This window comes from Marmota flaviventris, chromosome X (genome assembly GCF_047511675.1).
Source record: "Marmota flaviventris isolate mMarFla1 chromosome X, mMarFla1.hap1, whole genome shotgun sequence".
Lineage (NCBI taxonomy): Eukaryota > Metazoa > Chordata > Mammalia > Rodentia > Sciuridae > Marmota > Marmota flaviventris.
In genome coordinates, this window is record NC_092518.1 from 24,083,877 (window position 1) to 24,110,843 (window position 26,967).

The window sequence follows — 26,967 nt, forward strand, 5'->3', positions numbered from 1 at the left end:
CCACATCCAAGTAAGTCCCTTACCTTCCTGAAGTATATTTTTTTCTGGAATTTTCCAAGAGTTTCCACTATTGGTCCCTCTCACCATTCTCAAGATTCTGTCCACTTCCTGTCTTCCTATACAACTTCAGCTTCCTGTATTAGACTTATAAAAATTCATATAAAATGCACTATTTATTGGGGCTGGGGATGTGGCTCAAGTGGTAAAGTGCTCACCTGGCATGTGCGGGGCACTGGGTTTGATTCTCAGCACCACATAAAATAAAATAAAGATGTTGTGTCCACCAAAAACTAAAAAAATAAATATTAAAAAATTCTCTCTCTCTCTTCTCTTTCTCTTTAAAAAATGAACTATTTATATAAATACATAAAAATATATTATTCATCTCCAGATTTCATTCAAAGTGGAATTCATGAAACATGTTTCCTTCTTCTTGCTTTTTAATACTTCCAGGAGTTGAAAATAAAAGGTATGCACATTGTTAGTTTCCAAACAGATTAAACCATCTTATGTGCCAGGTAAATCACAATGCAATCAAAGATGTCTATGCCACTGCCTAACCCTCAACTTTCTCCCAATCATATATCTTGTGTTAAGACAGCTTGGGAGCTGATGTGCTCAACTAGGAAAAGTTTTGCTCACTTCCTTCACTATCATTGTGGCATTGGTAAAAGCATTAAGTTTGTCTGAATTTTAATCTTCTAAATATGGAATAAAAATATTTAAATAATTCAGTATAAGAAATTGGAATGTAGATCTTCAGAGGTAGAGTGCTGGTTTAGCATATGTGAGGTCCTGGATTTGATCCCCAGCACTGAAAAAATTTTCAATAGATGACATCTGTTGTTATTGTTTTCTTTTTAGTTGTAGATGGACACAATATGAGGATCGAACCTAGTACCTCACGCATGCTAGACAAGCGCTCTACCACTGAGCTGCAACCTCAGCCTCATATATGGCATCTGTAATCCAACTCTGTTGGATAACATGTTGTAAATTTATAAATGTCAGATATACAAATATATAGATAGAATCTACTTATTTAAGAGGATTTAGAGAATTGATTGATGTTTGTAGAAAACAATAGAAATGCCACTAAAATTTCCATTTAATCCCCAAAATAATACTAATAAGTATAGTTGTCAACAAAGTTTCATAAGTGTTCTCAAATCTTTTTTTTTTGGGGGGGGGCAGGTATTTTTGGTCTTTATTATTATTAGTTTTTTTAGAAATACATGACAGTAGAGTATATTTTGATATAGTATACATACATGGAGTATAACTTATTCTAATTAGGATCCCATTCTTATGGTTGTACATGATGTGGAGATTTACTGTTGGGTATTTGCATATGAACATAGGAAAATTATGTCCAATTCATTCTACTATCTTTACGATTCCCATCCCCCCACCCTTCCCTTAATTCCCCTTTGTCTAATCCACTGAAATGCTGTTTACACATCTTCTGTGGACACACAGTAAATAATTTGCTAAACAAACAGCCTCATTTAATTCCAAATCCCATGCTTTTTTTCAAAGCCCAATGCACCATAGCATCCTTTCCCAAGAAGGTGACTTCTTCCAGAATCTATTTAATAACCACATGACTATCCTAAAAGGCTTCTCATATTTTAGGAGTCAACTAAATGTCTTCTTATTTAAAAAGGAGCCATCCCATCTAATGTAGCCTCCAGAGAATTCTCATTATTTGTCACAGAATCCATAGCTAAAAAGATTTTTTTTTTAAAAGCGGGGCACAGTAGCACACGCCTATAATCCTAGCAACTCTGGAAGCTGAGGAAGGAGTTCAAAGCCAGCCTCAGCAACTTAGCAAGGCAACTAGGCAACTCAGTGAGACCCTTTCTCTAAATAAAAATACAAAAAAGGTTGGGGATGTGCCTCAGTTGTTAAGTGCCCCTAAGTTCAATCCATGGTACAAAAAAAAAATGGCTTGATAACTCACTCCATAAATTATTTTCATGAGGTCTTCCAGAAGACATGAACTAGATAGTTTCTCAACATCCCAGTAGTTATGTGAGATTATGATAATATAAAGGAGCACTTCTTTTATATCCTAGGATCTTCCATGTTTCCTTTGTTAAAAACAGTTAATTGAGGTATCTGACATTTTACAAATTGCTTATATTTAAAAACATATAAAAAATAAACTGGGGCTGGGGATGGGCTCAAGTGGTAGCGCACTCGCCTGGCATGCGCGGGGTGTTGGGTTTGATCCTCAGCACCACATTTAAAAATAAAGATGTTGTGTCCACTGAAAACTGAAAAATAAATATTAAAAAATTCTCTCTGTCTCTCTTCTCTCTCTCTCTTAAAAAAATAAACTGTATAATACAATAAGTTTTAATACATCCAAGAAATCATGGCCACTACAAAAACTGATATATTCATCACTCTCAAAAATGATCTATTGGGGTAGAGATGTAACTCAAAGGTAAAATACTACCCTAGCATGTGTGAGGCCCTGGATTCAATTCCCAGAAGTTTCAAGAAAAAAAACATTTATTTATTAAAAAAAGAATGGCTATACTTTATAGAAGGGTAGATTTCCACTCAAATGAAGTAATAATTTTATTATAATAATTAAATGTAACCTGAAAAAAAAACAACCACCAAAGATATGTGTTCATACTCACTTGAGATGTTCAGTGAGGTAGGGTTTTTAAATTAGTCAACATTCTTGAGAGTTGCACATATATATTATAGTTAACATATGATATATAATTAATTGTATAAATAATATAATTGTAAAGAAATATATAATTATTATATTTTAAAATATACATTCTCTTTCTTTCTGAGTCTCCTCCTCTCACCCTTCTCATCCTCTCTTTATATCTATGATCATCACAACAGCCTTGAAAAGGAAACTAAAAATTCTCATAAGAGTGATGATACTATCTATCTCACAGATTTTAGAGAACACCGGGTGAACTCATTGATTGGAAATTCTTTTGTCAATCAAAAAATGCTATACACATAAATACTGTTGTACTGATACTAGCCATAGCAGCAGCAATAACAGCAGAAGCTAGATTCCTGGCAGCAGATAAAAACCAATCAGGAATAGAGACTTGTCTGCATAATTGTTGAAACAGTCAGAAGTTTATTTGTGTTAAGAGACTGCAGAGCTCCTGGGAAATATCTCATCTTGAGAATAGACAGAAGCACAGCGAATTTGACACAATAACAAAGCTACTGAAAATGACTAATTAATGCTGAAGCACCTGGAGACTATAGAAACCTAATATCAATCATAAAGATTTTCAACTAATACCAAAAGCTGTGGTCACTGAGAGACAGTAGTAATTCTGAGTACAGAGTGATGGCAGTCATTTGAACTCATCCCTCCATCTAAAAAAGATTCTTGGGGGGGGGGGGGGCTGGGGTTATGGCTCAGCAATAGAGCGCTCGCCTCGCATATGCAAGGCCCTGGGTTCGATCCTCAGCACCACATAAAAATAAATTTTTTTAAAAAGTTATTGTGTATAACTACAAAAAAATAAATATTAAAAAAAAGATTCTTGGGTCCTTAAAAGAAAAAGTGGCTATAATGAAAATCTAGATTTTTTTTAATGGCTGTAGAACATTGGGACACCTATATCACACTTTGGTATCCCTCTAACAAAAGACAACACACAAAGTGGTGATTTATATCACCAAGAGGTATTGATACTTTAAAGAATCTAGGAGTATTTGAGTAATAATTGGACTAAAATACAAAAGTTGATAGGAGAGGGCTCCTGGATTAACAAATGTATAATTCAGAATGGCAGATAACACTTAACAGGGCTTGGTGGTGCATGCCCATAATCCCAGTTACTCAGGAGACTGAGACAGGAGGATTGTATGTTCAAGGCCAGCCTGGACAATTTAGAGGAAACTCTGTCTCAAAATCTTCTAGAAAGGGCTGGGGACATAGCTCAGTGATAGGGTGCTTGCCTAGCATGTGCAAAGCCCTGGGTTTGATCCCTAATACTATAAAAAGAGAGAGAAGAAATAAACACAAAACTATTTTTAAAAATTATGCCAAATGTCTGTGCATGAACTACTTAAAACTATTTTTCTACTAAAAGTAATCTGCAGAACAGCAGAGCCATGTGGAACACAATTTGAGTGACACTGAATTTGAGAATAAGTGGTCCTGTTCTTTCACACACACACACACACACACACACACACACACACACACACAGCATTACCCTCCCATTCTATAAACTTTTCTGTGTTGCTACACTGAAGTTCCCAGACATTTATATCTAATAGACATAGTTTTTCCAAATCTTCTATCCTTGGTGAGATAAGGGAAACGAAATGGCTTCTTCAATTACTTCATTTCTCATGAGTTTTTCTAAATTGTATTGCTAACAAGAAAAATGCTATAGTGCTAATAAATAAATAAATAAATAAACAAGTCCATACTATAGCATCACATTGTTTTTCAGAATTCTCCTGGGGTGGGGTGGGGGGGGGCACTACCAAAAACACTATAAAAAAAAAAGTACTGGAATGCAAGCCTTTGGTTCTTGGAAACCTGAAGTATCTTTTATATGGTTTCACTTTCTGAATGGCACTTTTTCTCCCCTCTAAACATGCATATTCCCATTGTAGGTCTACGTTAAGTTTAACAAGTGACCTTGTTTCTTTGAAGTTTTTCAGTCTTTGCTTATATCCCAGAAAACAATTACTGTTATTTATAACTCAGAAATGGAGACTTACATTTATTATTATTATTATTATTATCATTATTATTAGTAGTAGTAGTAGTAGTAGTAATAGTGATGGGGATTGAACCCAGGGCCTTGGGCTTGTGAGACAAGCACTTTACCAACTGAGCTATACCCCCAACCCCAATTTATTAGACATCAGCTATAATAAGCAAAAGTGATTCAAATTATTGTGCAAGCATCATGTCTTTATATGATTTTTTAATAAATGGCTTTCAGTTCTTAAAATCATTGAATCTTAAACCTAGAAGACACTTCAATAATTATATACTCCAATGTAAGTTTTTCAAAATCAACATTATAAATACAGTTTGTTATCATTAAAGATAATGGGTGGCAGGGGCTGGGGTTGTAGCTCAGTGGTAGAACACTTGCCTAGCATGCGTAGGGCACTGGGTTCAATCCAAAGCACCACATAAAAAAATAAAATAAAGGTATTGTGTCCATCTACAACTAAATCTTTTTTAAAACAAAGATAATTTGGAAAATAAAAAACAGATCCAAAAAATTATGCCTAGTTCCATTAGCAATAAAATTACGTAGACTACTATGTGTTACTTCTTCCAGCCTACTTTCTATGCAAAGGTGACTTCATTTTTAAAATATAAAAACATTAAATTATGCTGGAGATACAAAATCATGTATTGATTTTTCACTTAATTTTATAGCATAATCATTTTTTAAAGAGAAAGAGAGAGAGAATTTTTTAATATTTATTTTTTAGTTTTCAGCAGACACAACATCTTTGTTTGTATGTGGTGCTAAGGATCGAACCCGGGCTGCAGGCAAGCCAGGCGAGTGCGCTACCGCTTGAGCTACATCCCCAGCCCCGCATAATCATTTTTTACACTATGGTGTAATATTCACAAATAGTACTTTACATAAATTTGCAAAATACCTCACTTAATGCTATATATAAACTACGTAAACATTCTTCTTTAATTGATATTTAATCATACATTAATTGTTGATGATCATAAATTACACTGAAGTTAATAAATGATCTTGCTTATGCTATGTCATTTACATTATGTATTTTATTTTGTATAGCTGCTATATTTTTCTTCACTCTACAAATAGAATAAAAATTAAATTTTAGTCCAACCTTGTAAATTCCATCAAGTCAATTTAAATAATTTAAGTAGTTGTATTTGGATGACTTTAGATTTTAGATCTTCTTCAAATCTACTATTGTTTCTAAAAAGTCTTTAGGGTTTACTTTTCCTCCTGGCATTAGGCAAAGAATATGGAGTCCACAAGATGGTGTTGGTCTGTCTTCATCTCTAGGCTATGTATTTGTTAATTAGCTTGATTTAATTATTCCACAAAATAAATATGTATCAAAACATCACATTGTGCTTAATAAACAAATAATATATGCAATTATTATTTGTCAGCTAAAATTAAAAAATAATACAGTAAAAGGAATTATAGGAATTTTTATTTTTTATTAGTACATTATAACTATACAGAATAAGGAAATTAATTATGCTGAATTATAAGAATTTGTAAAAGTTTTTTCCTTCAAAACTATATTGATGTGATGGGCACAGTGGCACATGCATGTAATCCCAGCAGCTCAGAAGGCTGAGGCAGGAGAATTGCAAGTTCAAAGCCAGCCTCAGCAAAAGTGAGGCACTAAGCAACTCAGTGAGACCCTGTCTCTAAATAAAATACAAAAAAGGGCTGGGGATGTGGCTCAGTGGTCAAGTGCCCCTGAGTTCAATTCTTAGTCCCCCTTCTAAAAATAAAATATATATATATATATATATATATATATATATAGAGAGAGAGAGAGAGAGAGAGAGAGAGAGAGAGAGAGAGAGAGATATGCATTTGCAAATATGTCAAAATGACTCTACCATTATGTATAATATAATGCACAAAAAATCAAATCAAATATATTGATGTGTTTTCCTTTTTTGTATTTATATTATGTAACTTTTCCTTTATTTGTGGGGGAAAGCTTGCAAAATAGCCAGATTTCCAGCAACATTCATTGAGAGAGAGAAAGACAGAGACAGAGAAAGACACAGAGAGGAGGCACCAAAATAAAAGGGATAAATGAAAAAGAAGCACCAACATTATAAAGATAATTAACACCCAGCAACTTTAACAAGTTAGGCAAAATGGAAAAATTCCTAGGAAAGTATAACTTGCCAGAATTGATTTGAGAACATATTATAAGCATGGATAGTTCCATTAATATTAAAGAAATTAAAGCACTAATTTAAAATCTTCCTTTAAAGCAAACATCAAGCTCAGAACAGATCATGCTAATCTCATTCAAATTTTCCCAAGAGGATATGAGAAGAAAAAGGATTTCTCCCCACAATTAACCTTGCTAATCTATGATATCAAAACAACATAAAGACTGGGGATGTGGCACAGTGGTAAAGCACATGCTCAGCATGCATGAGGCCCTGGGTTCAATCCCCAGCTCTACAAAATTAAATAAACAAACAACTACTTTAAATCTACATAAAAAATTACAATAAAGGAGCATAACAAACTTATTTCACCCATCGATGAAGGCTTAATAATTTTAAGTGAAAAGCAGTCATACTTCTATACATCAGTAACAAATTAGTAAAGAATGTTTTTTTCAGAATAGCTATCTTTATAATAACCAAAAAACTGGAACCCACCCAAATATCCATTAACAGTAGAATAGATAAATAAATTGTGAATTTAATTTAAAAGAACAAGTAGAATTTAATTTAAAAGAACACACCAGGAAAAAGTTTCTTGGCATTGTCTTGGCAACAAATTTTTCTATATAACCACAAAAGCACACAAGACAAATGCAAAATAGACAAGTAGATAGACAGAGATAGATAAGATTGGATTGATAGATTAGATAGACAGGAATCATCTTTGATAAAGAAAATCAACATTGGGCATGGTGGTGCAGGCCTGTCATCCCAGTGGCTTGGGAGGCTGAGGCAGGAGGATCACGAGTTCAAAGCCAGCCTCAGCAAAAGCGAGGCACTAAGCAACTCAGTGAGACCCTGTCTCTAAATAGACATACAAAAAAGGCTGGGGATGTTGCTCAGTGGCCAAATGCACCTGAGTTCAATCCCTGGTACCCCTACCCAAAACAAAACAAAACAAAAAAAGAATTATCTGATTTTTATATTAATGGTCTCTTACTTTGACCACTAGTTGTAGTATCCAACACGGCCAAACATATTAATCCATTTGACAAATATTAATTGGATGCCTACTATGTGCCAAAAATGTTTGGAATATGGAGAAGCACATGAAGGAAAATATAAAAATAAGTACTATATCAAGCAAAACACTGCAAAGGAAAATTAAGCAATATAATTAAAAATGAGAAAGTCATTCTTAGCTCTAGGAGTTTGAAACAGGCAGCAAAATAGGTTTGGCCAATGGCCCATAATTTGCAAACTCTTGAGCTAGAGGAGAGAGCAGTGAAGCCACCATGGAGCTAGAGTTCTAGTGAACGAGTTTACAGAATTTGAAATTATGGGACCCTAGGGTTTGTAACATTCTTTTGAGGATACAGAAGACCCTTTACATGTTCCAGGTCAAGAATACATATAGATAAGGGAGAGGGAAATGGGGAAACTAACAATATTCATAATTTCTTTTGAAGCCTGGTACCACGATGAAAATCATACACAGAATAATGAAACTAAATGGTCTAGTGCTCACTCTGGTATTTTCCATTTAAAAAGTGTCATCTCCACTAGTAAACAATTAGGGGATTTTCATGGCTGTTTTTTGGTTGAGGATGTAGCTAAGTAATCATTAAAAAAAAGCCACAATTGCAATTTGGTACAGTTTTAATATTTACAAAGAATAGCTCTACTGATACAGAAAACAGCTACAAATGTACTTTTAAAAAATGTTTGAATTTGTCTTTCGACCCAAATATAGCAGCCTTCTGCAGTCCATTTCCCTTAAGAAGAAACAACTTGGAGGAATTTATTTGGGTAGAAAACACTATTTTTTTAAACTCTCTACCCTGAAACTTTTGGGGTTTTAGTTTTGCCGTGGTTTTTTTTTTTTTTTTTCTTATTTGGATTGTCTTTTTTTCTGATTTTTATACTCCCATAAGTGGATCACAACCTTTTCTTTTTTGATCATTTTTATTTTTGCTTTGTTGCTGTGCAAACCTCTCTTTGAAACCATTATGATTTCTCTTCCCACATTCCTTCATCATGTGTAATATTAAGAGATTTCTTCTTTATTCACACCTACTTTCTATCCAACATTTGCTTTTCAGGTTTTTGACTCCCTTTTATAGCCCCCTCCAGCACATTTTCCAAATAAATCAATATAGTATTAGTATTGTTTTGGGGTAGATGAAAGAGATGGAAGCATCCTCTCTATGGATTCACATTGCTGTACTGTGAAATGTGAAGACTAGGTGTACTGATCTCAGTTGATGCCAACTGTAATAGGCGACTAATGACTAAATCCCTAGCTTTTGAGGTCTCCAGGTTCTTCTCTCTAGACACTTGAAGACTGATTTGGTCCACACTTGTCATGATGAGTTCAGATGCCAGAATCTGGGTAGGAGAACTGTCATGAAACATGGCATCCATGATGTACTGCTTATATAACTCCACCACCTTCTGCTCCAAGTACTCATTCAGCACTGCATTTGAAATAGGTTTCTGCATTTGCAGGCTGCTTTTTTCTTTGATGCTGGTTATTTTCCAATACGATGAGTACCGCTGAATAGGCTTTTGGGGAAAGTCACTGGGCTGAGTGGAAATGGAATCTTCCATGGGCAAAGGAATCTCCGATGACTTCAGCAAAGGACCACATTCAAAACTGCTCTCAGAGGGAAAATCTGTCATCACTGAGTTAACGGCCATCACTTGTCCCCCTGCAATATGTAAGTCATTGTAATTTTTGCAAATGCTTTTGCAGGAAGGTGGAACCAAGTAGGTCCCTCTATGGAGGTCTCTACATATTTCAACTGCAGCCAAGTTTGGGCTTTCAAACACCGGATTAGGGTTTGTCTGCAGCACTGTGACTCTCTGACTTCTGTTACATTGGTTTTCTCTTGAGTGCAGTGAAGAAATAAACTTGCCAGAGGATTTGCAGCTCATGTAAAGACTTCTGACTTCCTCTTCATCCACAGAGGAATAGGAAAGAGCCGCAACAGAAGTTGTCTCCTCTTCCTTTTCCCCAGCCACCTCTTCATTATAAGATGCGTGATTCCAGTAGATGTCATTCCAGTAGGCAAGTCCACTGAGATACCCTTCTGACAGCATTCTGGAAAGAGAATTGATGAGTAACAATGGGGAAAAAGAAGACTGGACTCTTTTAAGTTGGCAATTAATATATCAAAAATATAAAGGATGGCCAGGCATAGTGGCACATGCCTGTAATCCCAGTGGCTCAGGAGACTGAGGCAGGAGGATCTTGAGTTCAAAGCCAGCCTCAGCAAAAGCAATATACTAAGCAACTCAGTGAGACCCTGTCTCTAAATTAAAAAAATACAAAATAGGGCTGGGGGTGTGGCTCAGTGGTTAAGTGCCTCTGGGTTTAATCCCCAGTACAAAAAAAAAAAAAAAACATGTAAAGGATGATGAATGAAATAATTTCATTCACTCACCAAGCCATTACTAATTCCATGCCTCCTGTATACCAGAACTATGGCATGTTCTGGGTATATAATGATGAAATGATACATACCAGTTCCATCCTTCAAGAAGTTTCTCACTATGCAAGAAAATAAACTAGATACAAATAATTCCAATATTATATCACTGGGGATATAATTGTGATAGGCATAAAGAAAGTCCAGAGGAGGGGACTCTAACACAACCTGGGGTAAAAGGGGAGAAGTCACAGGATATCTCACAGGGAATGTGGCATTTCAGTTGAGTGATGAAACTAAGTAGGCATTCCAGCCATTGGCACAGTTATAAGAGAATATAGTGGTACAACCTATTCACCACATACCAAGAATCTGAGCACAAGCAGAAGAGACTGGGAAAATCATCTGGAATTGTATCATGAAGGCCCTTGACAGCCAGGCAAAGGGATTTATATTCTGCCTCAGAAGGAATGGAGAGTTATTGAGAAGTTGTAGTTTGAACAGCAACATGGCTAGTGGACTATGAGAAAAATAGTGAGGAAATCTGGCAAATTCTACTAAAAACAAGAGCTGTGTCTTACTCATCTTTATATTGTATCCCTGGGAGCTGGACTGTTTTCTGTTTTGTTTTGTTTTTTTAATTTAGGAGGGACCCAAAATGTATTTGTTAACTTGAATGAAACAATGGCTGCTATGAAATCAATTCATACTCATCACATGATTCAGGATTACAGTTTCTCCTACCTTTGCAGACCGGGGTGGATTTTTTTTTCTCTACACCTTCCACTTCTCAATATATATCCTGGAAATGTCTCTGCACTCAATTGGTATGTTTACCTCTACCCTAGTTAAGCACAGAGCTTTCCTGATAGTGGGCTTTCCCTACACCTGCCTCCTCTCCCCACCCTCTGCAGTTGTCATAGAAGTCTGGAGTGGCTAAAATAGGCCAGAAACCACAGCTGCATTTTCTAAAAAAGGAACACACTGGCATTCTTGGCACTGGAGCAACCAGCCACAGTGAGGAAAACTGGTCCTCTTTGGCCTCAAGGTCTGGGCTTCTAAAAGAGATCTACCAACTTGACTCTGAAATTGACAAGTCATATTAGAAAAGAGGGATCATTTTAAAACCATATATAAAGGTCCTTTTAAAACTGTCAGCCCTTTTTTTACATTCATGTAGTTTTTATTTTCCAGGTAGATAAAATATATCCCTCCTTTTATTTATTTTTATTTTTCCCTCTCTTTTAATTCAATAAGAGTAATATATTTTCTTTTTTGCAAACATTCTAAGGTATAATCATCAAATTTATCAATTACTTAAATGTTTACTATATTCCAGGCACAATTATGTGCCATAAAGTTGCAAAGTTAAAGGTCTTCAATAAATCCATGAATAATTATTGTTTGCTAAACGCACTTACAAAGAAAATGTTGTTCTTTTCCTTAAAAAAAAAAAAGAGAGAGAGAGAGAGAAGAAAACTTTCTAAGTGCACTTCTGCCCTCAACAAACCTAACAACTGGGTGAAAAGGCAAATTTTACATACTAGAAGATAATTAACAAAGTAAAAGAGATTAGCATAAAGTCCTAATAGTGATGTAATTACTTCCCCCTCAGGTCTCTCTCCTAGGCTGTAGCTAGGGTATTGCTTTTAAGGCCTCAAAACCTCATTGTGGAAACTCAGGGCAAAATTGCACTGTTGGCTTTTGAGTTTCTAAATAAGCTTTAGAAACTCTGGACAAAAACAACAATTTTAGAGAAATGACTTGCGAGATACCATAACCTGAAGTTTTGAACTTCAAAATTCAGAACCATGAAGAATTTAGGGCATGATATTTATGCATTAACAATAGACGCAAGTGATCTGAATCTACCGTGGAAGAAAACAGCATGACTTGAGAAAGGTTTAGGGAGCCAAAAACAGATGAAGTCTGTGCATCGGGGCCATGTAGAATCTGAGCAAGCAAAAAGCCTCACAAAATTCTTTCATGTTCAACAGTGGTGCAGTGGACCACCCAAAGGACAGGCCTGAGGTCACTTCATCAAATCTTACACACAGCATGGTACTGAGAGCTTGAAAACTGGAGAATTCCTAGAATTGGGATACAAAGATTGCAGACATGATCTCCATGGAGTACTAACCAGGGGCTAGGTAAATGAATGACAAGAAGTTTCCATGTGTATCAGTGTGACTACATAGTAAAAAACAAAGATTGCCCCCACCTACTCCCATTCCTAACTGATCCTATGATTCTATATAAGCAACCTGGAACTTAGAGGTAAACTCCAGGAGGAAGTAATCCTAAAGTGATTACGGAATTCCTGATTGCCAGGGATAAATTTTCCACCTCTCCAGAGAAGGTGAGCCCCAAAAAAGATAAATTAAGGTAGAGAAAAGCAAAGATTTACAGAGAAGATAGCAGAATAGGCATATGCATGTGTTTTTTTTCCTCCTGCCCCAACCTTCACCAAAACAACAGTAAATGATGCTTGTAAAAGACATAACACATAAGAAAAGGGGAAACATGAGGTGAAACAAGAGCAATTACATTTTATATGCTGAAAAGTAGTGGACCAAGGGTTAATGTCTTAGGAGACTGGGAAAACTTACAAGAGCCATGGGAAAATACAAGTGCCAAAATTATTTAAATTCCCCTAAAGTTGAGGAATTTCTTTTTTTTTTTTAAGAGAGAGAAAGAATTTTAAAATATTTATTTCTTAGTTTTCGGCGGACACAACATCTTTGTTTGTATGTGGTGCTGAGGATCGAACCCGGGCCGCACACATGCCAGGTGAGCGCGCTACCGCTTGAGCCACATCCCCAGCCCCCTAAACAGACATTTCTAAAAAGAAGAAATACAAATAGCCAAAAAAACTATTTAAAAAAAAATGTTCCATATCCTTAGCAATCAGGAAAATGGAAATCAAAACTACAGTAAGATTTCATCTTATTCCAGTTAGAATAGCAATCATTAAGAATACAAAAATAGGGCTAGCACTGTGACTCAGTTGTAGAGCAGTTGCCTAGCATGTGTAAGGAACCCTGTTTCATTCCAACCACCACATAAAAAAATACCGAATAAACAAAATAAAGGTATAAAAAATATTTTTTATAAAAAGAATACAAAAACAGCCAGGCACGGTGGTACATGCCTGTAATCCCTGTGGCTCAGGAGGATTGTGAGTTCAAAGACACCTCAGCAAAAGCGAGGCCCTAAGCAATTTTGGAGACCCTGACTCTAAATAAAACACAAAATAGGGATGGTGATGTGGCTCAGTGGTTGAGTGCCCTTGAGTTCAATCCCTGGTACCTCTCCTTCCAAAAATTAAAAAATAATAGAAGGGATACCAGCAGAGTAGAGGAAGGGGATCAGGAGAGAGAAGGTGAAGGAAAGAGAAAGTACTGGTGAATGAGATTGATCAGATTATTTTACATGCATATATGAGCATGGCATAATGAATCTCACTATTGTATATAATTATAATGTACTGCTAAAATGTGAATTAAAAAGTACACTGAAGCTTTTGGAAATTAAAAATCACTATTTTAAAATTCAATACAAGGATTGGAAGGTAAAGTTAAGGCAATTTTTTATTTTGAAAGTAGACCAAAAATACAAGATAGAAAATGGTAAAGATAAAATTAAAGAACAAGTCCAGGAGAACCATTATCTGAATAATAATAGTTCAGAAAGACAGAGCAGAGAAAATAGGGAAGAAATACAAATAAACAACTCAAGAATGCTTCCCAGAACTGAAGGACTGTGAGTTTCCAAAATACTGTGTAAAAATAGACCTGCACCCCCTCTTATTGTTGGGACAAAGAGAAGATATTATAAGTTTGCAGAAGGGAAAAATGTCATATACGGAAAAGACCAAGAACCAGAATCTTCAGACTTTTAAAAAATATATATTTTTAGTTGTAGGTGGACACAATGCCTTTATTTTATTTATTTTTTAATGTGATGCTGAGGATGGAACCCAGTGCCTCACACATGCAAGATAAGCACTCTACCACTGAGCCTAAAAGTCATGCAGCAAAAAACAAACAAATCTATGGTTTACTATATGGCTGAGTTGTAAATAGCTTTTATATAACCATGACATTAAATAAAGCACTAAAAATAGAGCTAACTACCTTTTTAAAATAACCATAGAGTGACTGTAAAGTCAGGAAAGAAATATTATTTTATTATGTATATTAATGTAATACCAATAAAAACTATCCTAGGCATTTGCCTATAAGCTCACTATATATGGTGAGAGTAATGGAATAAAGTCACATATACTTGGTGGAAACCAGGGGAAGAAAGAGAAATCCTGTTCCAAATTCTCTTCTTCATAGTGACAAGTCAATAAATTTAAAAAAAGAAAAAAGTACATAAGCATGTTATTGAAAGAAATTGTGACAAATACTAAATAATTAGTTAATGGAAATAAAAGTTGTTGTTTCTGGATAAGGGCACAGGAACTGCTGGTTTTTCATAACAAACCTCAAAGAATTATGTGATTTTTGTAAGGCACTGTGATGCACAACTGTAATTCCACCAAGTTGGGAGGCTGAAGCAGGAGGATCATAAGTTCAAGGCAAGCCTTAGCTAAGACCCTCAGCAACTTATCAAGACCCTGGCTCAAAATAAAAAATAAAAAGGGCTGGGGATGTGGCTCAGTGGTTAAGCGCCCCTGGGTTCAATCCCCCAAACCAAAAAAAAAAAAATTGTCACCCAAACTATGCACATATGTAACTTTGACTCAATTTTTTAATTAAAATTTAAAACAATTTTTAGAGTAACTAAGAGGAAAAACAAGAAGGTGGCCCTTCCTGTACAGTTGAGTTGTGAGTAAAGATACTCTTGGACTGAAGAAGAGAGACAGAAGTCTGGGGCAAGTAAACCTTTGGTGCTATAGAACAAAAAGCTTTGAAACAAGCAGCAAGCAAGGGCAAAAGCACTGCAGACAGGGGGAGAAGGGTGACACAATGAAGTAGTCTATATGGTCATTTTCATGTGGGTCAGTGAAAGACAACAGTCCAGGTACAATCAAGTGTTATTTTTGAACCATGCTTACCTAAGAACATTTCCTAAACTATCACAATTCACAGAATCCACTTTTATTACCCCTTTTCCCTTTCAGACATATCCCACATCACCCACCATTTATCCTCTTTCTCTTCATATTAGTCAATGGGCCCTTTTCTTTGTCTGTGGATGCTGTTTATGAAAACTTCAGATAGTCCCCACTCCTCTGCAACAGTGAAGGAAGAAGTTTTTGTTTTGTTTTGTTTTGTTATTTTTAATGAGTAAACAGAGCAGGATTTACTTAGGCAGGAAGAGATAAAACTCCTGTTAGGGGAAGGGGGCCTGATAGCACCAACAGGCCTATTTCAAATATAAAAAACCTTGAGGCTCAACTGTGGAAATGCCTCCAGCCAACTCCTTTGTCCCAGAGGTAGAAAACAGAAGGTAGGGATAAACCCAGATGGAAATTACAAGAAGAGAGGGTGGGGGGAACCCGGATGGAAAAGAAGGTATGATAGATAGCCTTAATACTTTACAATGCCTGTTTAACGTATATTTTCTCCAGGTTCTACATAGAATCATAAATAAATTCCTAAGGAAGGTTTTTTGCTTTGAGTTATGGGCCTTTCTCTTGCTTTGTAATCTACAGAGAGGTTTGTTGGTGCCTTAGTTCAGGCAAAATAAACACCTTACCATGCTGATGTGTGGGGCCCAAGGAAGACCAGGAAAGTAGGAGGCCCAATAATCAAAAAGCAGAAAGTACCTCCCAGTGTATAGGGATTCATACACTCCTGAGAAAAGGAAGATATTCCTGTGAGGGAGGACTGGGAGATGAGGTCAGGGAGATAAGTTGGGACATGCAAGGCAGGAAATACATACCCTGTAGGCAATTAAGGGTTGAGTATCCCAAATCCAAAAATCCAAATCTGAAAGGCTCAAAAATCTGAAACTTCTTGGGTGCCAACATGACAGCACAAGTCAAAAATTCCACATTGGACCTCATGTGATGGGTCACAATCAAAACTCAGGTACACTTAAAATACCATATGAAATTACCTTCAGTTAAGACCAGTAGAGTAGAGGAAGTATAATAGGAGTAGGTAAAGGGGAGGCATCAGAGACAGACAAGGAGCAAGTCAAATTCCATGTATAGGGGCTAGGGTTGTGGCTCAGAGGTATAGTGCTTGCCTAGCACATGTGAGGCACTGGGTTTGATCCTCAGCATGGAAGAAGAAAGGAAAGAAGGAAGGGAAGGTATTGTGTTCATCTACAATTAATTTTTTTAAGTTACATGCATGTGTGATTTTGTCAAAATAAACCCAACTACTATGTATAACTAAAATACACAAATAAAAGTAAAAAGATACAAAATTTAAAAAAATGAAAGTTATCTTCAGTTTATGTATATAAGGTATATATGAAACTTAAGTTAGGAGGCTGCTGGATTCAGCCCCACCTGGGACAGTAACCAAGAGGCAGGGAACAGTTAAGTAAGAGAAAGAATGAGTATGAATGACCAAGACTCCCAGACATAAAGATAAAGAGAGATGAACTCTGAGTCTGGATTTGTTGGGAAGTGGCACCAGCACTTACCATCAAATCAGGAGGAGGAGCTAGGAAGGGAGATAATGGGTTTAGCTTAGTCTGTCTTGACTAAGATAAACTATCTGGGTGCAAGTGTCTAGTTATCCATTAGAGTCAGGCAGGAAGCACATTAGAAAAGTTACTTGAAATCATCATCTAAGTGTAGTAGGAATTCATATTGGAGGAGCTTTTGAGTGTTCATAATAACTTGTGTGGGGAGCTCTCCTTGAACAGTATCAGGAGGAAGGAGTAGCAGCAAAGGCTGCAGTATCACATAACTTTGTAAAAAATTGAAAGGGCTTCAGATGCATTGAATAGATCATTTTTTTTTTTTTTTTTTGGTACTGGGGATTGAACTCAGGGGCATTTGACCACTGAGCTACATCCCCAGCCCTATTTTGTATTTTATTTAAAGACAGAGTCTCACTGAGTTGCTTAGGGCCTCACTAAGTTGCTGAAGCTGGCTTTGAAGTCATAATCCTCTTGCCTCAGCCTCCCAAGCCGCTGGGATTTACAGGCTTGCGCCACCACACCCAGCTTAGATCACATTTTTTAAAACTGTATTTGAAGGTAAAATTTAGCCATGTGTTCAGACTCACTGATGCCAAAAAAAAATTAACTTAGTAGGTAATGGAGCAGAGTTCTAGTTCTGACTTTGTCACTAACTGTGGTTTTAGTGTAGTTAGTGCCAGGTATATAAGATACAACCCATATAATAATCATATAATAATGTACTAAAGAAATTGATCTTCCCTGACACAGTGGTGCATGATTTTAATCCCAGCAACTCTGGAAGCTGAGGCAGGAAGATCACAAGTTTAAGGTCAACCTGGGCAACTTAGACTGTCTCAAATTTTTTAAAAAAATTTAAAAGCTGGGGAATGTAGCTCAGTGGTAGAGAACCCCTGGACTCAATCTCTAATATCCCAAGAAAAATTTTTAAACACAAAAATTAAGAAATTTACCCTCACAAAGATTCTAAGATGTAGGTATTACTAGTCTCATTTTACAGATGACAAAATTGAGTAATGTGTTCAAAGTCATCAGGCATTCAAACACTGTCAAAAAGCAGAGCCCATGTTTAGATTACTTAACTCCTCAAAGACTCAACTTTTCATCAATAAGGTGAGAATGTAGAATTAGGGGCTGGGGATATAACTTGGTTAATAACCCCCACACCACCGAGAGAGAGAGAGAGAGAGAGAGAGAGAGAGAGAGAGAGAGAGAGGGAATGTGCAATTAAACCATCTCTTAGAGTATCCTCAAACTTTAATATTGAATGAGTTTATGAAGAGTTAAATGAGCTTTACTCATCTGACATTTCTGAAAATTAGCAGCAGAGGGCAGCAGAAAGCATGCTAAGGAGGCTTCTGAAAATAGTTTTAAAGCTGTGCAAAGATTAATGCATAAAATTTATAAACAAAAATTTTACATATATTAACACATTTAATCTTATAGAGAGCCTCTAATGCACCAGTAGAATAAAAACAGTGCTGCACATCATAATATCCTAAAATTTAAAAATAGAGAAATAAAGAAAACTTACTTGGGTGTATTTTAATTAATAGTTGGGGTTTTTTTTCTTAATAATTTTAAGAAATTTCAAGAAGGTATCCATGGATCTCTAAATAATACACTTCAAATAAATATTAATGTATCTTGAGGAGTCAATGTGTGCAGAAGTCCTGCTAGTCTGGTCCTTGTTCCCGTCTGGGTACCAGCTCCCTTCTGCAGTGCAGGCAGCAGCACCGGAGGCCAGTGGAAGGACTCAGCTTGCTGGAATTGTGCAGGTCTGTTAGAACCTTCCAAGGCCATAAAAGTAGGAGAAAGAAGCAGACCAGATCAATACCAGTAATTGCATTCAAAGAGGAATAAGCAGGAAAGAAGAAAGGGAGGCACAAGATGAAACCCTGTCAGAAAATTGAAGAAAAACCAGACAATGAGAATGAACCAAAGCTGGAGGAAGAGCCAAAGCCTGAGGAACAGCCAGAGGAAGAGGAGGAGGAAAATGCAGAAGAAACTTTTAGAGAAAGGCTGATTCAATCTCTCCAGGATTTTAAAGAAGATATATATAACAGGCATTTGAGCAATGAGGATATGTTTAGGGAAGTGGATGAAATAGATGAGATAAGGAAAGAAGAAACAAACTTATAGTGATGCATTGGAAGATCAATAGAAACCATCCTTACCCTTATTTGATGTAGTTTACCTTGATTTCTGTTTAATCTGATATAAACATTGCTATATAGCTTTTGTTTTATTAGCACTTTTCCTGATATATCTTTGCCCATCTTTCTACTTTTAACCAGTTGCTATTAGTGGTTTTAGATATAGCTCTTGTTATCTGCATCTCATTGTTTATTGTATTTTGAACCTATCTACAAGTCTCTGTCTTTGAATAAGAGAGATTTACTCACTATAAAAAAGAGGTCCCTGTTAGCATATAAAATGGGGGGAAAAGTTACTAAATAATATGTGAATACCATATTTCTGAATAAGGTAAAAGTACATTTGTATATTACATATATGCTCATTAAAACTTGGGAAGGATAAGAGACAAAAAATTCAGGCAAGCTGGGCATGGTGGCACAGGCCTATAATCCCAGCAATTTGTGAGGCTGAGGCAGGAGAGGAGGACCACAAGTTCAAGACCAGCTTCTGCAACTTAGCAAGACCCTGACCATAAAATAAAATAGGCTGGGGATGTAGCTTAGTGGAGTAATTGAACTCCTTTGTTCAATTCTCAGTGCTGCAAAAAAAAAAAAAGTTCAGTTTCAGTGCTGGGATTATGAATACAATCTTCTGCTTGTTTGCATTTTCCATATTCCTAAAATGAATACACATTATTGTTGCTAAAATAATAAAATTTTATAACTAAAAAGCAAAAAAAATTAATGTATCTTTTAATTTCATCTGAGACACTAAAATTTAACCTAATGGTTTTCTTTGGTTGTTAAAAAATATTTTATTACTTGAATTTTTGTTTCATATCTTAGTGTGTGTATGTGTGTATGTGTGTGTGTGTGTGTATAATTTCTCCATGACTGGTTAAGTGTAAAGAAAAAGACATTCAAGGACATTTGCAGATGAGATGTTCTAGGCATATTTAGCCTACATTAATCATTACCAGACAGGGGAATACCAAAATTAACCTTATGTGCAAATTCACAAGTTAGAAATATGTGCTAAAGTACAGCACTTTGTTAAATCATTTACTTTGTTTTCAGAAGAAACTGCAATATAAATTCTTCCTTCTATATTAATGTTTGTGTAAGTTCTCAGAAAATTGTTGTTATTGCTTCTATGCTTATGCTTAGATACACTTTTAATTTACACCCAAACAACACAAGCATGGAGTCAAAAGGAAAACCTAAAGAGGGAGGAACTTTATAAAAGGGCACATTTGAAAAAAAAAAAAAACGGAATGAACTGCAAACTTTGGCTTTGCAGATCATATGGAGTCTTGCAAATCTACCATCATAGCACAAAAGCAGCCTTAGACAATATGTAAACAAATTATTGTAGCTATGTTCTGATAAAACTTTACTTACCAAAGTACAGGGCCAATTTAGTCCTATGTCATAGCTTGCCTACACTTGACCTCAGTCAAAAAGCAGATGCAATACATTGGATAGGCCATTATAATAGCCACCACGCATTGAGTGGCCTTCATCCATTACAACTAATCTTTCAACAACACTACACATTAAGTATTATCATAATCTGGATTTTCCAAATGAGAAAACTGGGTTTCAGTTATGACAGATGCCCTTTCCAAGGTCATATAGCTACTAACTACTAGAGGCAAAATTCAAGCCCAAATTTACAAACTCCAAAGTATGTGTTCAGTTCTTAGAACATCTTGCTCTACTGCATAGATAAGAGGAGTTAATATCACAAAGCCATGATAACAAGCAATTAGTACTTCCAGAAAAAGGATATAAGCCCTAAATCCATTTAATAACAGCAACATTTGCCAAATAAAAGAAGGAAGGTGCCATGAAGTACAGAAAGAAAGGCTCCAAGAGGGACAGCCAGCACCTACCCCGTATGTTCTAACTTCAGGTCAATGCTCATGTGTCTTTGAGACATACAAATAATTTAACCTCTATTTTTTGTATTTATTTATTTATTTATTTTAATATTCCTGTTCCATTGTATTTTTAAAAATAATTCCACCATTTTATTTTTTAAAATCTTTATTTTATGTATTTATTTTTATATGGTGCTGAGGATTGAACCCAGGACCTCACACGTGCTAGGCGAGCGCACTACCACTGAGCCACAGCCCCAGCCCTGTATTTATTTATTTTTGTAGTTGTAGATGCAAAAAAATACCTTTATTTTTTTATTTATTTTTATGTGGTGTTGAGGATAGAACCCAGTGCCACACTCATGCTAAGCAAGGGCTCTACCACTGAGCCACAGCCCCAGCCCCTATCCTCTATTTTTAAAATCCAACCATATGACCATTTTCCTGAAACGGTCTCATTGCTATAGCCTAGAATTGTATCATCTCTAATTTTACAATCACTTTCCACTGGGTTATTTAATAATTTAATATTCCAGATGCCCTGTTTAAATATCACTTATGCCCCATATCCTCCAGGACAATATCCAAACACATTAGACCCTTATAATATGGAATACTTTGTCTTCTTTTTTTAAAAAAAATATTTTTAGTTGTAGATGGTCACAATAACTTTATTTTGTTTATTTAGTTTCATGTGGTGCTGGGGATCAAACCCATGCTGGGGATCAAATACATGCTAAGCAAGCACTGTATCACTGAGCTACAACCCCGGGCCCCTTGTCTGTCTTCTTAACCTCATCTCTGCCTGTTCTCCATTGGACCCAGAATGCCAGCCATGTTAAGCCCTTCCCAGTTCCCCGAAATCCTACTCCTATTCCAGGGATTTGTATATTTTTTTCTTCTGTCCTGACTGCTCTGGTTCAATGTCCATCCTGTGGCCCACCACCCATAACTTTCAGGTTTCATCTCAAATATTAACATTTCAGAGCCATTGGCCAGCCATTCAGAATCCTTATCCCTAAATTAGAAAGGGTTCTTCCCTCCCTTACCCCAAGGTATTCATCAGGATTGCATGGAAATTTCAGAAAACCTGGCCACTACCATAAGCAGTGAAATAAATCATTGCAATAGTCTTTGGAGTGAAAAAGTAACTGGCAATAGCAAAAGAAAGGAGAGAGAGAAAGTAAGGAGGAGAGGGAGAGAGAGAAGAAGGAAGGGAGGCAGGGAGGAAGGAAAGAAAGTTCAAGATTGATGAGAAATGAGAGAATTTGGAGTGAAAAAGAATAAGAAAAGATCCAGCTTCTTGAAGAATATTTTGGGCAAGGGCAAACTTAGACACTTTAAGATGCAAGATCACGGGGCTGGGGATGTGGCTGAAGCGGTAGCGCGCTCGCCTGGCATGCGTGCGGCCCGGGTTCGATCCTCCGATCCTCAGCACCACATACAAACAAAGATGTTGTGTCCACCGAAAACTAAAAAAAAATAAAAAATAAAAAAATAGATATTGAAATTCTCTCTCTCTCTCTCTCCTCTCTCTCTCTCTCTCAAAAAAAAAAAAAAAAGATGTAAGATCACTGGTGGCACAGGCCTGTAATCCTAGCAGCTGGTGGAGGGCTCTGAGACAGAGGAGAATCCAGAGTTCAAAGCCAGCCTCAGCAAAAAAAAAAAAAAAAAAAAAAAAAGATTCAGGGTTGAGATGGGTACAAAGGATACCTCCAGTGGCCAAATGCAAATGAAGGCAGTGGGATGGAACTGCCAAGCAGCATCATGGGATACAAACTCATGGAATGAAAGACATGCCAATGTTATCTTCTGTTTCATGGAAAATCTTGAGCCAATCTGGCCTGGGAGCAGTTTGCCTCCCACCTAACAGCATGTCTGCTTATGTAGATCTATTTTTAGACAGTTATGAAATAATACATCTATAGGTACATCTTATTTTTATTTAGTAAATAATTACTCATAGTGAACGTTGAGGTTTTTCTTGCTTTTTACTATGTGTAATCCTGGCACATGCTTCCATGACTATTTCCTCAGGCCAGATTTGGAGCAGTAGAATTACTAGATCACTGCTATTAACAAACTGCCTTTCAAGTAGCTTGGAACAATTTCTTTTCTCATCAGCAATGTTTAAGATTGTTTCTACTAGATGCAGTGGCACATGCCTGTAATCCCAGCAGCGCAGGAGGCTAAGACAGGAGGATCTCAAGTTCAAAGCCAGCCTCAACAACAGCAAGACATTAAGCAACTCAGTGAGACCCTTTCTCTAAACAAAATACAAAATAGGACTGGGGATGTGGCTTAGTGGTCAAGTGCCCCTGAGTTCAATCCCTGGTACCAAAAAAAAATTGTTTCCACTGATAATCTGCAGCACTTTTTTTAGTTCTCCAATTAGATAAGCAAATTTATACTTGTCTCGAATTTGAGAGTGAAGGAAACTGTTTTTTAAGATCATGTGAAGTCATATAACAGAGATGTTATTTGTTAATACCCCCAGACCTCGAAATCCTCTATTTCATCTCTTTATTTCTCCTGTAATATAAATTCTAGATCCTATAATTCCAATTTAATATTTTAAGACCATATTGAATTGGGGGACTTGCAGATAAACCACTGTTAAATTATCATTGAAATTTTTAGAAAAAAGACAAAAAATAAAAATTTGAATATTGTTTTGTTTATGAGCTAATTTGGACAGTATCACCAAATCTGTCTTATGTGTTTTGTTTTCAGTGAGTGATGCAAGTATTTTACTCAAGAAAGGAGTTTTTTGTTGTTGTTGTTGTTATTGTTGTTGTTTTGGAAAGTCCTCCCTCTGTAAAATAGCATTGACAGCTTCTTTAGTCTTATCTTTTAACATACCTGTTCTTTAGAGCTAGAAATGACTAATCATGTTATCACATGTCCTAGATCATATCCCTATTATTTTACCTCTTACTGCTCTAAAGAATCACTCATCCCTATTTCAATCCTTGTTACAAAACATAATCTGGGATTATCTACTTTTCTACCAAATGTAAAATGATTTTTAAGGGAGTTCTTTGCATCCTTTATCTTCCAGGCTTAGCAGCCTTGTAAAATAATTCTTATATAACAAATGAATTTCTGGAAGTCTAACTTGGTTAAGACAACACAATTGTAAACCAAAGATCATCCTTTTGTCCATATTAAACTCACCAAGTAAATAAATGATCTTCTATTTGGTTCTGCTTGGATTTTTATGTCCAAAGGTAACAGCTACTTCCAAGGGCTGAACCTGATGTGTGAAATTCCTTATTTCATAAGATGTAAAATTTAGTGCAGAAATATTAAATTTTTGTCATAATTGGGTTTTTTGTTCATATTCTTTCTTATCATTTCACAATAGAAAAATTAAACTTTATGATCACTTTTTCAGGAGTATTTTGACAGAAAATAGAGGACTAAAAATAATAATTTCCTTGAAGATATAATTGTTAATCATTGTTAATTATTCTTATTACCATTAACATTTACTTAATAATAGGCATAACAACCAAATGCACTGAAAGATCCTTGATTGGTTCTGGGACTTAAAAAATTAAAAAGCTGGGCTGGGTACGTAGTTCAGTGGCAGAGCACTTTCCTAGCATGTTCAGGGTCCTGGGTTCAATTCCCAACACCAAATATACAAATAAATATTAAAAAATAAAAACTTCTAAAGAACATGTGGCTAATTGGAGAAATTGAATGTGAGTCATATGTTAGATAATAGCATTGTATTGATATTAAATTGCCTTGGTGTCACAATTGTGCTGTGATTATGAAATAGACTGCCCTTATTCTTAGGAGATATATACTCAAGAATTTAGGGGTGACATGTGTCCTACAGTCAACAATATACTCTGAAATGGTTCAGAGAAAAAAAAAACTGAGAAAGACATACAGAAAGAGAGAGTAAATGTGGCAAAATGATACGACTGATTAATCTACATAATCGAAATTTAGGTGTTCATTGTACTATCCTTTCAATTTTTATATAGGTTTATAACTTTGAAGAATAAAAATGCAGGGTCAATGAATACAGGGACAATATCTTATATACCTAAAATAACAATTATATATGTATTTGGAAATGTTTTGGTGACTTTATGTAAGTATTTCAAACATCACTTTGCTCTAGATAATAAGTAGTGCACTACTCTTGTAAATCTTCAAAATCATCAGCATGATATGGATGTTTAACACATATTTCAAATACTCTTTACTCTTACAAGCTTTTCAAGCTATGAAACAATTGCCTTACACTAAATTATGCAAGGAATGTTATATAAAAAATCAGTATGCATATTCTGACTAAACAAGGTCTATATGCAAGCATATATTCAAGAAGCATGTGCACAAAGCAAAAGAATGCTTCAGCAGGTCTAAAGATATTTCTAACAAAAGTCTTAATATCCTAAAGCAGGCTTTTCCTAAATCACCCAGATGGCAATTTGAAAAGCATCATCATTACAGATCAGATTCACTTTGAATATATGTTGGAACATAGAACAACACTATCAAAGCTTGGTGAACTGAATAATTGAGAGTGAAATCCAACTAGAATGCATTGTGATTGTGTTTGTCTCTATAACTCATTGCTATAACTGAATTCAAGAGCCACGTTGTCACTGCAAAATCCTACTTAAGTTTTTAGGCCTTCTGTTAAAAATGTGGAAACTAAACTGGCACAGCAACCAGTAAGAGGACTGAATAAATTATACAACAAAGAATTTGATCAGACCAGTCAAAAAATTTCAAGTTAATTTTTTTAAATGTCAGGAATCACACAAGGAGATAAGAAAAGAAAGTGTTTAGCTGAATTCCTTTTTATTGTCCAAGCCCATTCAACGCTTGCTTCAACTCCTACTCACCTCTGATTTGGTGAGCTTTAAAAATATTTTAGATGAACTCTGACAATAAAGGGTTAAGAAAGTGAGAAGAGAAATGGAAGGAAATGTTACCAGAATCCCGTTGCCTCCTTTTTCTTACCTTCACTAGCCAGTCTGCTACTTTGGTCCTGCAGAAACACAATGATTGTCCCAATAGAAATGAACAAGCCAGCCAACACTCTTTCCAGAACGTTTGCAAGTCTTTGACTGATGAGACTGAGAAAATAAGCTGCTCATTTCATTGCAGTTCTTTTTATAACTGATCCTATGGAAAAAGAGTTGTTTTTGCACAAGTCTGATTTGTACAAAGAAGCAGTGGGAAGTCCCAGGAAATGGGGGGTGGGTAATAACTGACGAACCCACATCGAGCCACAGAATGCACAGAATGGTGTTTCTTCCCCTTTTTCGAAAAATGAAACCTATCTATGAAACTGTCTCTTGCTAAAAAAAAAAAAAAAAAAAGAAAGAAAGAAAAGTTTATTTCTATGCATTATGCAAGCACCCTATCAACACAATTAATTTGTCTTTCTACGATAACTAATTCTCGGGGAACCCTCTACTGAAATTCAACCAAAGCCATTTATGACTTTAGAAATTTCTCAGTTTTATCACTAATTTATATTTTTAAGAAGTATTATTTATCAATCATGTTTATAATTCTAAAAATGCAATGAAAAAAAAATTTCTCTTTCCAATTACCTAAAGTTAAAATTTTGTGGGCAAGGTTGTGGAGAAACGGACACTCCCATCCACTATTAGTGAGATTGTAAACATATTTAGAGAGCAATGTTTCAGTATCAGTCAAAATTTATTCCTTTTAAATGCAACTATTTCATTTCTATAAATTTATCTTAGCTATATATACATACTTGTGCACAAACATGTATATGAACATATATTTGTCACAGCATTGTTTGAAAAAGTAAATGACCCCCCCCCCCATCCTCTCCCTGTGGAGACCGAAACAACCCCTTGCACATAATCACAGTATGTATTTACAGCAGCCCAGCGAGCTATGCTTGAAGGGCTTTGAACCTGGCTGGCCAGGGAAGCAGAATGGGTGGATAGAGCTGTTTTTCCTTCTGGGCTGTTCTTCATCTGTCCCTGCCCTTT

At 35.9% G+C, this 26,967-nt stretch overlaps 1 protein-coding gene and 1 pseudogene across 3 annotated transcripts; one reads left to right on the plus strand and one right to left on the minus strand.

Moving 5' to 3' along the window:
- Positions 1-6,553: 6,553 nt before the first annotated feature.
- Positions 6,554-26,137, minus strand: Tasl (TLR adaptor interacting with endolysosomal SLC15A4). 3 transcript variants are annotated; one of them, XM_027927383.2, is made up of 2 exons: positions 25,955-26,137; positions 6,554-10,001 (listed from the first exon to the last, which is right to left on the minus strand). In XM_027927383.2, exon 2 carries the CDS (start codon positions 9,998-10,000, stop codon positions 9,104-9,106), a length of 897 nt encoding a protein of 298 aa, XP_027783184.2. In that variant the 5' UTR covers position 10,001; positions 25,955-26,137; the 3' UTR covers positions 6,554-9,103. The 3 variants fall into 3 exon arrangements, with proteins under 3 accessions (XP_027783184.2, XP_027783185.2, XP_027783186.2); XM_027927384.2 differs by lacking the exon at positions 25,955-26,137 and adding an exon at positions 18,476-18,513; XM_027927385.2 differs by lacking the exon at positions 25,955-26,137 and adding an exon at positions 15,481-15,565.
- Positions 18,684-19,137, plus strand: LOC114086104 (transcription elongation factor A protein-like 9; annotated as a pseudogene).
- Positions 26,138-26,967: the final 830 nt, after the last annotated feature.